The sequence below is a fragment of the Chiloscyllium punctatum genome, chromosome 8, assembly GCF_047496795.1.
Source record: "Chiloscyllium punctatum isolate Juve2018m chromosome 8, sChiPun1.3, whole genome shotgun sequence".
Lineage (NCBI taxonomy): Eukaryota > Metazoa > Chordata > Chondrichthyes > Orectolobiformes > Hemiscylliidae > Chiloscyllium > Chiloscyllium punctatum.
Window position 1 is genome coordinate 17,048,074 of NC_092746.1, and position 14,316 is coordinate 17,062,389.

General features: G+C 42.5%; 1 protein-coding gene across 1 annotated transcript in view; it reads right to left on the bottom strand.

The window, feature by feature from the left end:
- Positions 1–14,316, bottom strand: part of myo10 (myosin X) — a 335,499-nt gene that overhangs the window by 147,149 nt on the left and 174,034 nt on the right. Inside the window, exons 14-15 of the mRNA XM_072575194.1 lie at positions 12,624–12,690; positions 279–371 (exon numbers count right to left, since the gene is read on the bottom strand). Of these exons, the coding sequence (XP_072431295.1) occupies positions 279–371; positions 12,624–12,690 (160 nt within the window). The remainder of the gene's footprint in view (positions 1–278; positions 372–12,623; positions 12,691–14,316) is intronic.

Sequence of the window (14,316 nt, forward strand, 5' to 3'; positions counted from 1 at the left end):
TGTGGGTCTACTTGAGATATATTCCTCTAATGCTGGGGTTGCATTTTCAAGGAAGGTCAGCAGAAGCCACTCAAATTCCCTATCCTTGATCATTACATTTTGTCAATGTTTTACGTCCATTCATCAGGTATACCCCACATCGAGCTAAGACTTAGCAAGGTATCTGTTAAGATTTTTGACTCTTCACAGTCTCATTGATGGATTATAATAAACCACATACATGAGCGAACTAAACGCTAGAACATTAACTGAGACTTATTTGCCTGTATATCACCTACCGAATGATGACTGTGCAGTTTTGCCAGTAAAGTATCATCTGTGCCCTTTGGAAAATGACTCTCTTCGTTGATAAGGGCCAGAATGCCCATTTTCTACAAATAAAAGTTTAATATTAGGATTTGGAAATAATTTTTAATTTACACAGAAATAATTTTATATAATGAAAAGTATCTTCTGGGTTACATACAAAAAACATTGAACAATATCTGTAAATGCAGAACTATCTTTCCTTCACAATCAAATCAGAGAACCAAAAGCAAGTTTAAATTTTAAATCTACTCCTGGAAAGTTGCTTCTATGTTTAGCACTTGATATCCCAAACTGTAAATAGTTAGGTGCTGTACGTGCTCAGGTACAGTTAGGGCAAATATAATAGGATTGGCTCATTTATTTATAGAATAAAATTCCTAAAATTTGAGGTCCTTAGAAGGATGAGTAACAATTTAAAATATGGTTATAGCTAGTGAATCCATTGAAGCTCATAATCATCTTGAGTGTATTAAGAGATGCTTTACAATGACAATACTGTATTTTTCATCACATTTTAGTCATTCATCAAAGATGATGAAAACTGCCAAGGCAAACCTGTCACTTTGTAAATACAAACTTGTGCCACTGGTGGCCATGTTGTACCCATATTTTGAGAGTTCATCAACCTGTATTGCAGAGAGAAAGCTAATGGTCCAAATGCTTTACTGTTTCCCATATCTCAATTCAATAGCAACATAAAATCAATGTGACATATCAAAATTTAAAAGCAGAATGTGCGGCTTTGATATTTGCTTGTGACTATGAACAAAGCATAGGCAGAACTCTCAATGGGAAACCGAAAAGTACAGATTTCCTGGGAATTCTGTTAAAAATAACTTCACAACGCCTGTTAAATTTTATCCCAGGCTACCAACCTGGCAGCAGTTTGCTGGACAGATTAGGGGTGGGTGAAATTTGGTGAGCATTGAAGGAGTGAGAGCAGCCTGAGGCTGCTGGGATAGTAGGGGTACAGGAATTATAGCTCTCTCAAGAGGTAAGATTATGGACCTTGGATAATACTCCCACCTCTCTTTCCCCTCAAACAGCGCCATCAAATGCCCCTTAACCTGTGGAATCCTGTTCTTTATCCCTGAATTTTTCTACATATTCTACAATTTGAGATCTTACCTACACTCACTGCATTTCATCTGCTCAAGAAGTAGAAAGGTCAGAGTTGTCAGTGCTCGTGGTGAGAAGGCTCAGGAGGGAGGAGTGCATGCTAATCAAGACAACCCAGGATTCCTCCAATATTAAGTTGAATTAATAAAAAACGATGGACTGCATGCTGATAATTTCCTTTCAGGGGCAATGGTCTGTGTCATGAATGGTGCAGAAACAATTCTAATTTTTTTTTGGTTTTCATCAAAAAAAATGTCTTCAGATGATTTTCAAGTGCATTATCCAAAGCATGCTAATGGTAGCCCAAAGCTTACATAAATATAAATGTAATTATATAACAAACCACCAACCCAGTGTTTTGTAAACCCCCAATAATTTTATAACAAATCCCACAATCCAGTAATTTCAATATCTATCCCTAGCCCAATGTTTATATAATCCCAGTGTAGTGAAGTTGGGTCGATCGTGAGGTAGGAAGTTAGAATTTGGAGTTGGTAAAATGTTAGGTGGGAAAGTACTGCGTTATCCTTCTATGATCATGCGCTTTCTCTATGCTTAGATTTACAAAAAGGATGTCTGTGAGCAGCAGCTTGAAAGTTTGCAACTACACAGAGAGCACACTAATTGAATTGAAAAGCATTACTGTTAACAGGCCACGCAGTAGCTCTTTTATCAAGGCAACAGGCTTTGGAACTTAGCCAATCAATTTGAACCAGAGACTTAGATACCAAAAAACATTGTTAGATTGATGGTTTTGACAACATAGGACTAATCATATTCAAAGAAATTGCTATGTCATCAAGGGTATAAAAAGGGGACAGTTGGATAAAGCCTCCAGAGCTGGTTGCCAGACGTCAGAGCTAATGACCCTCAGCTCTCAAGAGAAAAATTGCTGGCTCTCTCAGCCTCCTCTATGTCTTAGAGAATGCAGCATTTAAATAATAATTGTACCAACAGCACAACGAGGTAATTTTCCTGACTAAACGATCGATGGAGAAGGTACAAAACATTCCAGAAGACACTTAACAGGGCTGTAGTTCCAAGAGACTAAATTCAACTTTTTTTAAAAAAGGAGTGGGACTTCTATTTAATGGAACAGCATACCATTAGAATCTTGCTTTATTTGGGAATAGTTAGTAGTTAGAGAAGTTTTATTTGGCTTGTTAACTGTTTAGTTAATTTGTTCACTGTTCAAATTGGATAAATAAACTGTTACTTGTTGATTTTAAAGTGAGAGTCAGGGTTTTATGTCAATTAACCACGAGAAGTTGCTGAAAAGCAGGTTACATCATTGTTCACACTCCTTTTTACAGATTATGGGGCAAGGTGCTCCTTTTTTGTGGTTCTCGGAGGGGGTCAAGCTCCATTTGGTCAACCTCACCAGTTATTTTATACTAGCCCTCCAGCACAATAATTTTTATAACTATGCACCCACCCCCAAACCCAGTGTTGATTTTATAATAACTCCCCCAGCCTGGTGTTTTTATAACACCTCCAGTAATTCCATAATACCCCACAGCCCAATACGGTTGTAACTTGCCCAGCCCAGAGCTTTCGCTGTTTATAAATCTCCCAATAATCTTTATAACACCCCCCAAAGTGCGGTGAGTTTTCTTTAACTTAACAACATCTGAGAGGCAAGTGTTTTATAAAAGACCCCCACCCAGTTTCAGTGCCTTCATAAATGCGTCAGACCAGTAACCTTCCAGCTCAGCTCCTGTATAAACTCCTACCAGTCCAGTAATGTTATAGAACATAGGACATAGAAAAGTACAGCACAAAACAGGCCCTTTGGCCCATGATGTTGTGCCAAGTTTAATCCTAATGTAAGATATAGTAATTTATCCTACGCACCCTTCAACTCACTGCTATCCATGTGCATGTCCAGCAGTCACTTAAATGTCCCCAATCAGTCTGCTTCCCCCACCACTGCTGGTAACGCATTCCATGCATTCACAACTCTCTGCGTAAAGAACCTACTTCTGAAGTCTCCTTTATACCTTCCTGCTAATATCTTCAAACTATGACTCCTCATACCAGTCAATCCTGCCCTGGGGAAAAGTCTCTGGCTATTAACTATCTATTCCTCCTTCTCTCCAGAGAGGAAACTCTGAGTTTATTCAATCTTTCTTCATAAGGCAAGCCCTCCAGTCTAGGCAGCATCCTGGTAAATCTTCTTTGCACCCTCTCCAAAGCCTCTGTAACATAAACAACTTAGCCATCAGTTCAGTGTTTTTTTTAAAACACCCCCCAATCCAGTTTATTTTTTTATGAACTCTGCCCCCCCCCCCCCAATGATTTTACAATTCTCCATCCCAGTGATTTCACAGTCACAGACTGAGAATGACCATCACAACGGCAAAAACTGTACACTCCCTAGTCATCATCCCTTCTTCCCCAGTCTCCTCACTGCGGACCTTGTACTAACCCAGCAGGTGGCGCTGCTCAGTACTAAGATGTTTGTCTGCATTCCACCACAGGCAATCTCAGGCCAAATAGCAGTGCCTGGTCTCCAGCTGCCTTGGAACGCACCCTCAACCAAACACAATCCCCCACCCAACAACGCTCCCCACCCCCCCCCCCACCCCCTCCACCAAATCTGACAATGGACCTTGCGCTGCTAAGCCCATGTAGTAGCCAGTGTGCAATGGTTTCCTCACATTACAAGAACTCTTGCAAGTGCACTTTCCAGACCCTCAGGATGATATTTGGGACCTGGAACATTGTGGACAGTCTCACCAAGCACCACGCCACCATCATTGCTTGGGAACTCAGGCGCCATGATAGTGATATTGCTGCCCTAAGGGAAACTTGGCAGGCAGCTGAGAGAAGAAAGTGGTGGCTAAACCCTTCTCTGGAAAGACAAGGGCAAAGAAGAGTGTTGCACCCTTTGAGTTGGCTGTGTCATTAAAAAAGAACTAGTGGACCAACTCAAAGATTCTCCCTGTAGAGTAAGTGAACACCTCACAATACTTCGACTCACCTTTCTTTGGAACCAGTATGTCACAGTATTCAGTGCATATGCACCAATGTTTGATGCAGCAGCTGAGGACAAGCAGAAATCCTACTCCAGCCTTGACGATACTCTCATACAGGTCCCAGCAGTGGACAAGCTACTTGTCCTCGGCGACTTCAATGCCAGTGTTGGCAGAAGTGCAAACCTTTGGGGTAATGTGACCAGGAAAGTAGGGAGTAGGGAAGCAAAACTCAAGTGCCACCCTTCACTTGACCAAACTCTGTGAACACAACCTCATCACCAACACACTGCACCCCAAAGGGAACAATACAAGACAACATGGTAGCACCCACATTCAAACACTGGCATTCAAACTATGTCATCGTCAGATCAAGGGATCGGAAAGATGTTGAATCATCTGCCCCATGACAGGAGCTGACAACTGCTGATGACCATTGCCTTATCCAAGACAGGATCAATATAGAAGCAGTACTGCAAAAATATCAACATTGAGGGACTCAAGGATCTGGAAAAAATAGCCTCATATGACCACCTCTCCTGCACAAACTGAGTAATGCTTGGTGACACCAAGTTGTGGGATCCCAATAGCCTCTGATCTTGCCTTAACACCTCCATCATCACTGTCCGCAAAAACAATTCAACCAGGAAGCACTGGTTTGATGAGAATGATCAGGAGATCCAAGACCTGGCATTTCTCATTGTAAAACAACAACTGTACTCAGAGGAGAAATGGCAGGCCTTCAATCATGATATGCATGGTTTGTTCTGTGCTGTCAAGACCACAAACGAACCAAATACTGAAGGCCCTACCCCACTGCTAGTCAAGGCTAGAGTGACTCTCACTAAAGATAAAGAAGCCATCTAACAGTGTCGGGGGGAGCACTACAGAGATCTCCTCAATCACAGCTCTGTTGTCAATCACAGTGCCTTTGAACGCATCCCACAGCATGCTACTTACCCCAGCCCTGCACAACACAGAGAAGGCCAGGCACCAGCTTAACATTGCTGGAGCAGATGGTATCCCCGCTGAGGCAGTGAAGTGTGGAGGCCAAGAGTTCTACTGCAGCTACATAGCCCTTGTCTGCCTTATCTGGAAGGAGGACAGCATTCCTGGAGAGCTCAGCGATGCCACAATCAATCATAAGCATTTTCAAGAAAGGGGAAAAAATTTGACTGTGGTAACTACAGGGACTCTCCCCGCTGTAAGCTGCTGGAAAACCCATTCCTAAAGTCCTCCTCAACCATCTTGGGCAGCTCAGTGGTTAGCACTGCTACGTCACAACACCAGGGTCCCAGGTTCGATTCCAGCCTTGGGTGACTCTGAGTGGAGTTTGTACATTCTCCCGTGTCTGCGTGGGTTTCCTCCGTGTGCTCTGGTTTCCTCCCACAATCCAAAAATTTGCAGGTCAGGTGAACTGGCCATGCTCAATTGCCCATAGTATTAGGTGCATTAGTCAGAGGGAAATGGGTCTGGATGGGTTACTCTTTGAAGGGTCGGTGTGGACTTGTTGGGCCAAAGGGCCTGTTTCCACACTGTAGGGAATCTAATCTAATCTCCTCCACGTGGCTGAGGAAGTCCTCCCAGAATCGGTGTGGTTTTTGGGCACAGAGGGGCACAACAGATATGATTTTCACAGCGCGACAGCTGCAGGAGAAATGTAGAGAAAAGAACCTAGCCCTGTAAATGGCCTTTGACCTTACAAAGGCTGTCGGCACCAGTTGGGAAATGGGACGGAGCATCCTTCTCTGCACTGGTTGCACCATGACGTCTGTCACCATCCTTTGCCTGCTTCACGATGGCATGGAAGTCGTGATAATGACAAGTGGCTCCACCACCAACACATTCCCCATTCAGACTGGTGTCAAACAAGGCCGGGTCATCACCCCGACACTGCTCTTGATCTACCTCACTGCTATGCTTCACCTCACTGCTGACAAGCTGCCCCATGGACTGGAACTAACTTACAGAACCTGCAGAAAATTATTTAACCCCTACTGCCTTCAAGCCAAAATCAAAGTTACCCCAATCAGTGTCATCAAGCTGCAGTACACAGATGGTGCTTGCATAGCAAAGCATATAGTCCAAACCATCGACTACACCTTTACGGAGGCATATGAGAGCATGGGTCTCATACTGGACATCTGCAAGACGAAGGTTCCCCATCAACCAAGCCTGATACTGTGGAGTGAACCCCCAATCATCAAGGTCCACAGGGAGACATTAGAGAATGTTGACTGCTTTGACTCCCTCAGGGGTGTCTTGTTGGTTAAAGCATCTATTAATGAGGAGATACTAGTGCTGCCTCTAGTGTGTTGGTGCAGCCTTCGGCTACCCGAGGAAAAGGATGTTCATGGACATCATATCTGATAATGGATTACATAATTATAGTGGTTCCTGCCCTCCTATATGTCTCTGAGAGATGGACTATCTGTAGCAGACACCTCAAGGCACTGGAGCAGTCCCTCCCAATGCTGCCTGCGCATGATTCTGGGATTCCACAGGGAAGTAAGATGCACCAACAGCATCATTCGCAACATGGAGGTACCAACCACCCTTGATGATATATAGTGGGCTGGGCACGTTGTCCACATCAACTCCCAGCTTGGAAATGGCAGGTGAGCCCCAGGTCAACACAGGAAGCAGTTCAGTAATACCATCAAGGATTCAATGGGAAATTGTAGCATTCCCACAGATGGGAATCACTGGTCCAAAACCGTCCACAGTGGAGGAGCATCCAGGAAGGAATTGAACGCCTCAAGACTTGCCATCAAGAAGGGGAAAAAAAAAGAGGCCTGGCAAAAACAGCGAAAGGAGCACACTGCTACACTAACCTGCCACACCAATGCCTCATGCATTGCTTCCCAGGACCACCTACTACCCCAAGTATAACAAAGCCTGCAATAATTGCATTGGTCTGGACAGCCACCTACAGACTCACTCAGGCATCTTAGTCTGCAAAGGAATGAATGGGATGTTGTCTTTAAGCTAAATCACCCAGGTAGTTTTAGTTACCCAAGTAGTACACTTCCCCTGTATGATTCTGAATTTGTACCCTGATTAAATGACGAGCAGAAACCGGAGATCTGCTTTATTTTCTCACATTAATGGCAGAATTCCATGTTGCTAACTTCCTTGATGCATGTAATTTCAAACAAATAAAAATATTACAAGCAACAGATTCGAGAGGATTTTACAATCCAACTAGGAAAAAAAGTGAAGTAACTTTTTTTTTAAATGTGGTTCAATCAAAACCCTTTGAATTTTTTTTTGACTACTCGAATTTTCCACAGTTGCAATAAAGGCTGCATCACAGGGCCATGACTTGTTAGATTGGACATAGACTGCAAAGTAAGAGAATGAATATCTTCTAGAACATTTGGAGAGTGAGCTGTTCGAATAAATTTAATAATTCAGCACTCCCAGCAGAAATCGTCTCAGGACAGATGCGCCTGAAATGAATCAGATGCCAAATAAGCACTTAACTCTGGGCCCAAATACTTTTAAATATTATTGAATGGTTTTAGTAGATTAACAGTTCCATCCCAAACTTGCACAACCAACATCCTGTACAGGATACTCGGCACAGTGAGTTGCACATAACATGACTCACGGTCAGTGTCAAAGAAATGTACAGCATAGAAACGGACTCTTTTCTCTGGGTGAAGAAATTCTTCCTCATCTCAGTCCTGAATGGCTTACCCTTATTCTTAGAGAGTGACCCCCTAGCTCTGGACTTCCCCAACATTGTGAACATTCTTTGCACAACTAGTCTGTCTCGTCCCATCAGGACTTTGTATGCTTCTATAAGATCCTCCCTCATTCTTCTAAATTCCAATGAGTACAAGCCCAGTTGATCCAGTCATTCTTCATAAGTCAGTCCCACTATCCTGGCAATCAGTCTGGTGAAGCTTCACTGGACTTCCTCAATAGCAAGAATATCCTTCCTCAGATCAGGAGACTGAAACTGCACAAAATTCTCAAGGCGCAGCTTCACCAACACCCTATAACTGCAGCAAGGCATCTCGACTCCTACACTCAAACTCTCTTGCTATGAAGGCCAGCATGCCATTAGCTTTCCTCACTACCTGCTGCACCTCCACACCAACCTTCAGTGACTGTTCCACCGTGACATCCAGATCTCGTGTACTCATCTTTTCCGAAACTGCCATCGTTTAGATAACAATCTGCCTTCCTCTTTTTTCCACAAAAGTAAATAACCTCACATTTGCCAAGTTTTTGCCCACTCAGCCAGCCTGTCCAAGTCACCCTGCATCCTCTTCACAGCACACACTGCCACCCAGCTTAGAGTCAGCTGCACATTGGGAGATATTGCATTCAACTCCTTCATCCAAATCACAAATGTACATTGTGAACAGCTGAGGTCCCAGCACTGAACTCTGCGTCACCCCACATGTCATTGTCTGCCACTCTGAAAAGGACCCATTTATTGCAACTCAATGCTTCCTGTCTGCCAACCAGTTCTCTAATGCCTGTCAACACATGATCACTGACATCATGGGATGCAATTTTCCTTCATAATCTTGTGTGGAAACTTGTCAGAAGCCTTTTGAAAGTCCAGATACAAAACTGGATTCACTCTTGTGCACTCTGCTTTCACGTCTTCAAAAAGTTCTACCAGATTTGTCAAGCAGGAATCCTTTAGTGAATCCGTTCTGACTAGGACCGATTCTGTTACTGCATTCTAATGCAGAATTTCTTACATCCTTAATAACTGACTCCAGCATTTTTCCCACCACCTATGTCAGGATAACTAGCCCATAATTCCCCATTTTCTCTCTTCCTCTTTTTTTTTGAGGTAAGAGAAGAATGGAGTGACATTAGCTACCCTCCAGTCCATTGGAAATCTTCCAGAGTCGACAGAATGCTGGAAAATGATCACCAACGCATCCTAGGGCCACTCCCTGAAGTACTCTGGGATTCAGAGCATCACGTCCTGGGGATGTATCAATTCCCCCAACACCATTTCCTGACAAATGGAGATTTCCTTCAGTTCCTCATTCCTGCTTGACTCTCTGTCCCCCAGTATTTCCTGATGTTATTTATTTCCTCTTTAGTGAGGACAGATCCAAAGTATTTGCTCAACTGGTCTACCATCTCATTGTTGTCATGAATTCAACTGATTGCAAGGGACATTTGTCTTCGCTATTGTTTTTCACTTCACCTATCCATAGAAGCTTTTGCAGTCAGTTTTTAGGTCTTCCCAAATTTTACTTTCATGTTCTAACTTCCCCTTCTGAATTTAAACCTTTGACCTCATCTGTTCGACCTTAAATTTCTCCTCGTCCTCAGGGTCGTTGCCTTTTCTGGGAAATATATACCTTCTCTTTGGCTTTAACACTATGCCTGATGTCCCTGGTTAACTATGGTTAAGACACCTTCCCTGGTTTACTCTAACGCTAGATAAGGATGGACAGTTGTTGCAGTTCATCTGTGTGTTCTTCAAATGCCTGCCTTTGCCTATCCAACACCAACTCTTAAGTATCCTTGGCCAGTTTGTCCTCACCAATACATGCCTCATACCAAAGTTAGCTTTCAGTTCATGACCCTGGTCTCAGATTTAACTGGGTCATTCTCCATTTTAATGGAAGAATTTTACCATATTATGGTCACCCTTTCCCAAAGGATCTCGCACTACAATTAATTCCCTCTCATTACGTAACACCCAATCTAGGATGGCTTGCTCTCTCATTGGTTCCTCAACATATCGGTTGAGATGGTTGAGAAAATCCTCTTCCATTGCAATGCTACCAACTTGGCTAGTCCAATCAATATGTAGATTAAAGTACTGTACCCTGACTGCACGCATCTCTAATTTCCTGTTTGATACAATCTTCAACCTTACAACTACTATTTGTGGTCTGTACACAACTCCCATTAAAGTCTTTTTCCCTTTGGTTTTCTGCAGCTCCACCCACACAGCTTCCACAGTCCAGGCTGATGCCCTCCTTTATGACTGTGTGAATCACCTGGTTGCCAGCAAGGTTATCCCAGACCCCTTTCTTTAAAATTGAATACCCTTGGATGTTGAGTTCCAAGGTCACCCTGGAGCCATGTCTAGGTGATCGCAATTACATCATATCCATTAATAACGGTTTGCACAGTTAATTCATCCAAATATTACAAATGCTTCTTGCACAGAGTCACGGAACCTCCAGGCTCCTTTTCTTTAAAATCTTTTATTGCTCTTTTCGAAGAATGCTGAACCTTGTCTAACACTGTACTGAATTCCATATAGACAACATCCACTGCTCTGTTCTCAAGCTTCTTCATTACTTCTTCAAAAAATTATCAAGTTTGTGAGACACAATTTCCCAGACATAAAGCCATGTTGACTATCCCTAATCAGTCCTTGCCTTTCCAAGAATATTTAAATCTCGTCTCTCAGAATCCCCTTGACACTGATGCCAGGCTCACCTGACTTTTCCTTACCACCTTGCTTAAATAGTGGCATCACATTAGCCAACCTCCAGTCTTCCAATACCCCAGCATGGTTATCAATGATTCAAATATTTCAGCAAGAGGCCCAGCAATCACTTCCCTAGCTTCCCACAAACTCCAGATGTATCCCAGGGATTAATCTACCTTGATGAATTTTAAGATGTTCACCACTTCCTCCTCCGTGATATGGACACTTAAGATATCGCTATTCATTTCCCCAAGTTCTTTAACTTTTATATTCTTCTCCACTCTGATGTAAAATACTCATTTAACATCTCACCCATCTCCAGTAGTTCCACTCATAGGTGACCTTGCTAACCTTTAAGGGTCCCTATTCTCTCCCTAATTACTCGTTTGATCTTATAGAATCCAAGAACAATTTGTAGAAAACCTTTTGATTCTACTTACCCTGTTTGACAAAGCTATCTTATATCCCCGTTTTGCCCTCCTGATTTCCCTGTTGGGTATACTATTATTGCCCTTATTCTTGTTTAGGGTTTCACTAGATTTCTGCTGTCTATTCCAGACATATGGTTCCTGCTTATTCTTGACCAAAATCCCAATTTTTCTAGTCCTCCAGCCTTGCCTTTCACCCTAACAACAGCATATTGTCACTGGACCCTCAGTATCTCATTTTTATGGGCTTCCTACTTTCCAGCTGATTCTTCACTTGCACACATCTGCTCCCAGCAAAAGTTCTTGCCCAAGAGAGTCACAATTGGCTTTCGTCCAATTTAGAACTTGAACTTTTAGATCCTGCCTATCTTTTCCATCACCATTTTATAACCAGTAGGATTCCAAACACTTGCCCCACTGACACCCCAGTCACTTGCTCGCTCTATTTCTCAAGGGAAGGTCAAAGTTTTGCTCCTTCTCGAGTAGGTACATCCACATACTGAAAAAGAACATTTGAAGTACACACTTAATGGATTCCTCTCCATTCAAGCCCTTGACACTACGGCAGCCCTAGTCTGTTTGCTAAGTTAAAATTCCTTACCATCACCACCATATTATTCTTACAGATAATGGAGATTTCCTTACAAGTCGTTTCTCAATTCCCCGCTGAATATTGGGAGTTCTATAGTACAATCTCAGTAAGGTAATCGTTCCTTTCATAATTTGAGTTCCACCCATTTAAAATCATCAGACACACTCCTGGAATATCCTGCCTAAGTACAGTCATAATGTTATCCCTAATCAAAAACACTACTCCCTCTCCTCTCTTTCTAACTTTCCTATAGAATCTATACTCTGGAACATTAAGCTACCAGTTGTGTCCACCCCGAACCACGTCTTCATAATACCTATGACATCCTAGTCCCATGTTCTCAACCCTGCCCCAAGATCATCTGCCTTAGCTGTCAGGCCTCTTGCATTGAAATAAATGTGGTTTAATTGGTCAGTCCTACTTTGATCTCTGCTTTTCCTCCTGCCTGCCTTGACTAATTTACTTGTTCCAATTCCCAACTGCCAGCCTCAGACTGGTCCCTTTTCTGTCTCTCCGGGTTCCACAGACCAAAGCACACACCCCACTCGCATGAGTTTAAATTCTCCCCGCCAACATATTAGTCTGCTTCCAATTCAAGTGCAACCCATCCTTCTTATACAGGTCACTTGTACCCCAAAAGCGATTTCAATGATCCAAAAATCATCCTTCTTCCCTGTACCAGCTTCTCAGCCACACATTCATCTGCTCTATCCTCCTATTCCTACTCTTTATTGTGTGGCCCTTAAAATGATGTGAATAAAACAAATTACCTTCTCAATGAGATCTAAACATTCTCCATTGTCCATCCAATCAATGTCTTCCCAGATCAATCCATCTCTAATGAAAAATAATTTTTAGTCAACGAAATGAAGACATACACACAAGGTTTCCAGTTTGCTTAAAAGAACAGAGTATTCTTTATATATTCATATTAACGGGTGTGCAAAATCTTTAGAAGTACTCTCCTAGCTGAACATTTACAATTTAAGACATGAATGGCATTTTCTTTTTTTTTAATCGTCAGTTTTTGAGTCTCTTTCCAATTTATTGGGCAAAGGATCTCGCTAAGTTGGGTAGACTTCAATTTGAAACCACTCAGATGGAAGTCAAAATCAAATTTTAAAAGAAGTTCAGAATACATTAGAGCAAAAATTACTAATGATACCTGAAATAAGCAATTACCCAATATATATGAACCAGACACATTTCAGAGTTACTTGTGACAAACACCACTCTGAAATATGCAGATACACTGCCATTGTGTTGAGACGAAAATTGCAATGTTCAACCTGTGGGACAACTGAACACACTCAATATCGAAGGGTATGGAACCCATTTCAAGAAGCAGCCTCATATTGTTTAAAGTTCTTATTGGGTAAAGAGGAAACCCTAACAATAGTTCAACTGCAACTATTTATTTATTAAAAACAAAAATCAAGGATAGTAGTGGGAAGTTGTGCATGGAGTCCGAGGAGATGGGGAAGCCCTGAATGAGCATTTTTCGTCAGTATTCACCCGGGAAAAAGACAATGTCAAGGAGAATACTGAGATACAGGCTACTAGGTGAGACGGGATTTTCGTTCGCAAGGAGGTTTAGCAATTCTGGAGAGTGTGAAGATAGATAAGTCCCCTGGGATGGATGGGATTTATCCTGGGATTTTCTGGGAAGCCAGGGAGGAGATTGCAGAGCCTTTGGCTTTGATCATTGTGTTGTCATTGTCTACAGGAATAGTGCCAGAAGACTGTAGGATAGCAAATGTTGTTCCCTTGTTCAAGAAGGGGAGTAGAGACAACCCTGGTAATTATAGACCAGTGAGCCTTACTTCAGTTGTGGGTAAAGTGTTGGAAAAGGTTATAAGAGTTAGGACTTATAATCATTTAGAGAGGACTAAGTTGATTATGGATAATCAACACAGTTTTGTGAAGGGTAGGTCATGTCTCAAAAACCTTGTTGAGTTCTTTGAGATGGTGACCAAACAGGTGGATGAGGATAAAGGGATTGATGTAGTGTATATGGATTTCACTAAGGTGTTTGATAAGGTTGCCTATGGTAGGCTATTGCACAAAATACAGAAGCATGGAATTGAGGGCGATTTAGCAGCTTGGATCAGAAATTGGCTAGCTGAAAGAAGGCAGAGGATGGTGGTTGATGGGAAAGTTTCACCCTGGAGTTCAGTTGCTAGTGGTGTACAGCAAGGATTTGTTTTGAGGCCCCGGCAGTCTGTCATTTTTATAAATGACCTAGATGAGGACACAGAGGGATGGGTTAGTAGATTTGCGGATGATGCTAAGGCCAGTAGAGTTGTGAATAGTGCCGCAGGATGTTGCAGGTTACAGAGGAACACAGATAAGCTACAGAGCTTGGCTAAGCGGTGGCAAATGGAGTTTGTGGAAAAGAGTGAGGTGATTCACTTTGGAATGAGCAACAAGAATACAGAGAACTGGGCTACTGTTAAGATTTTT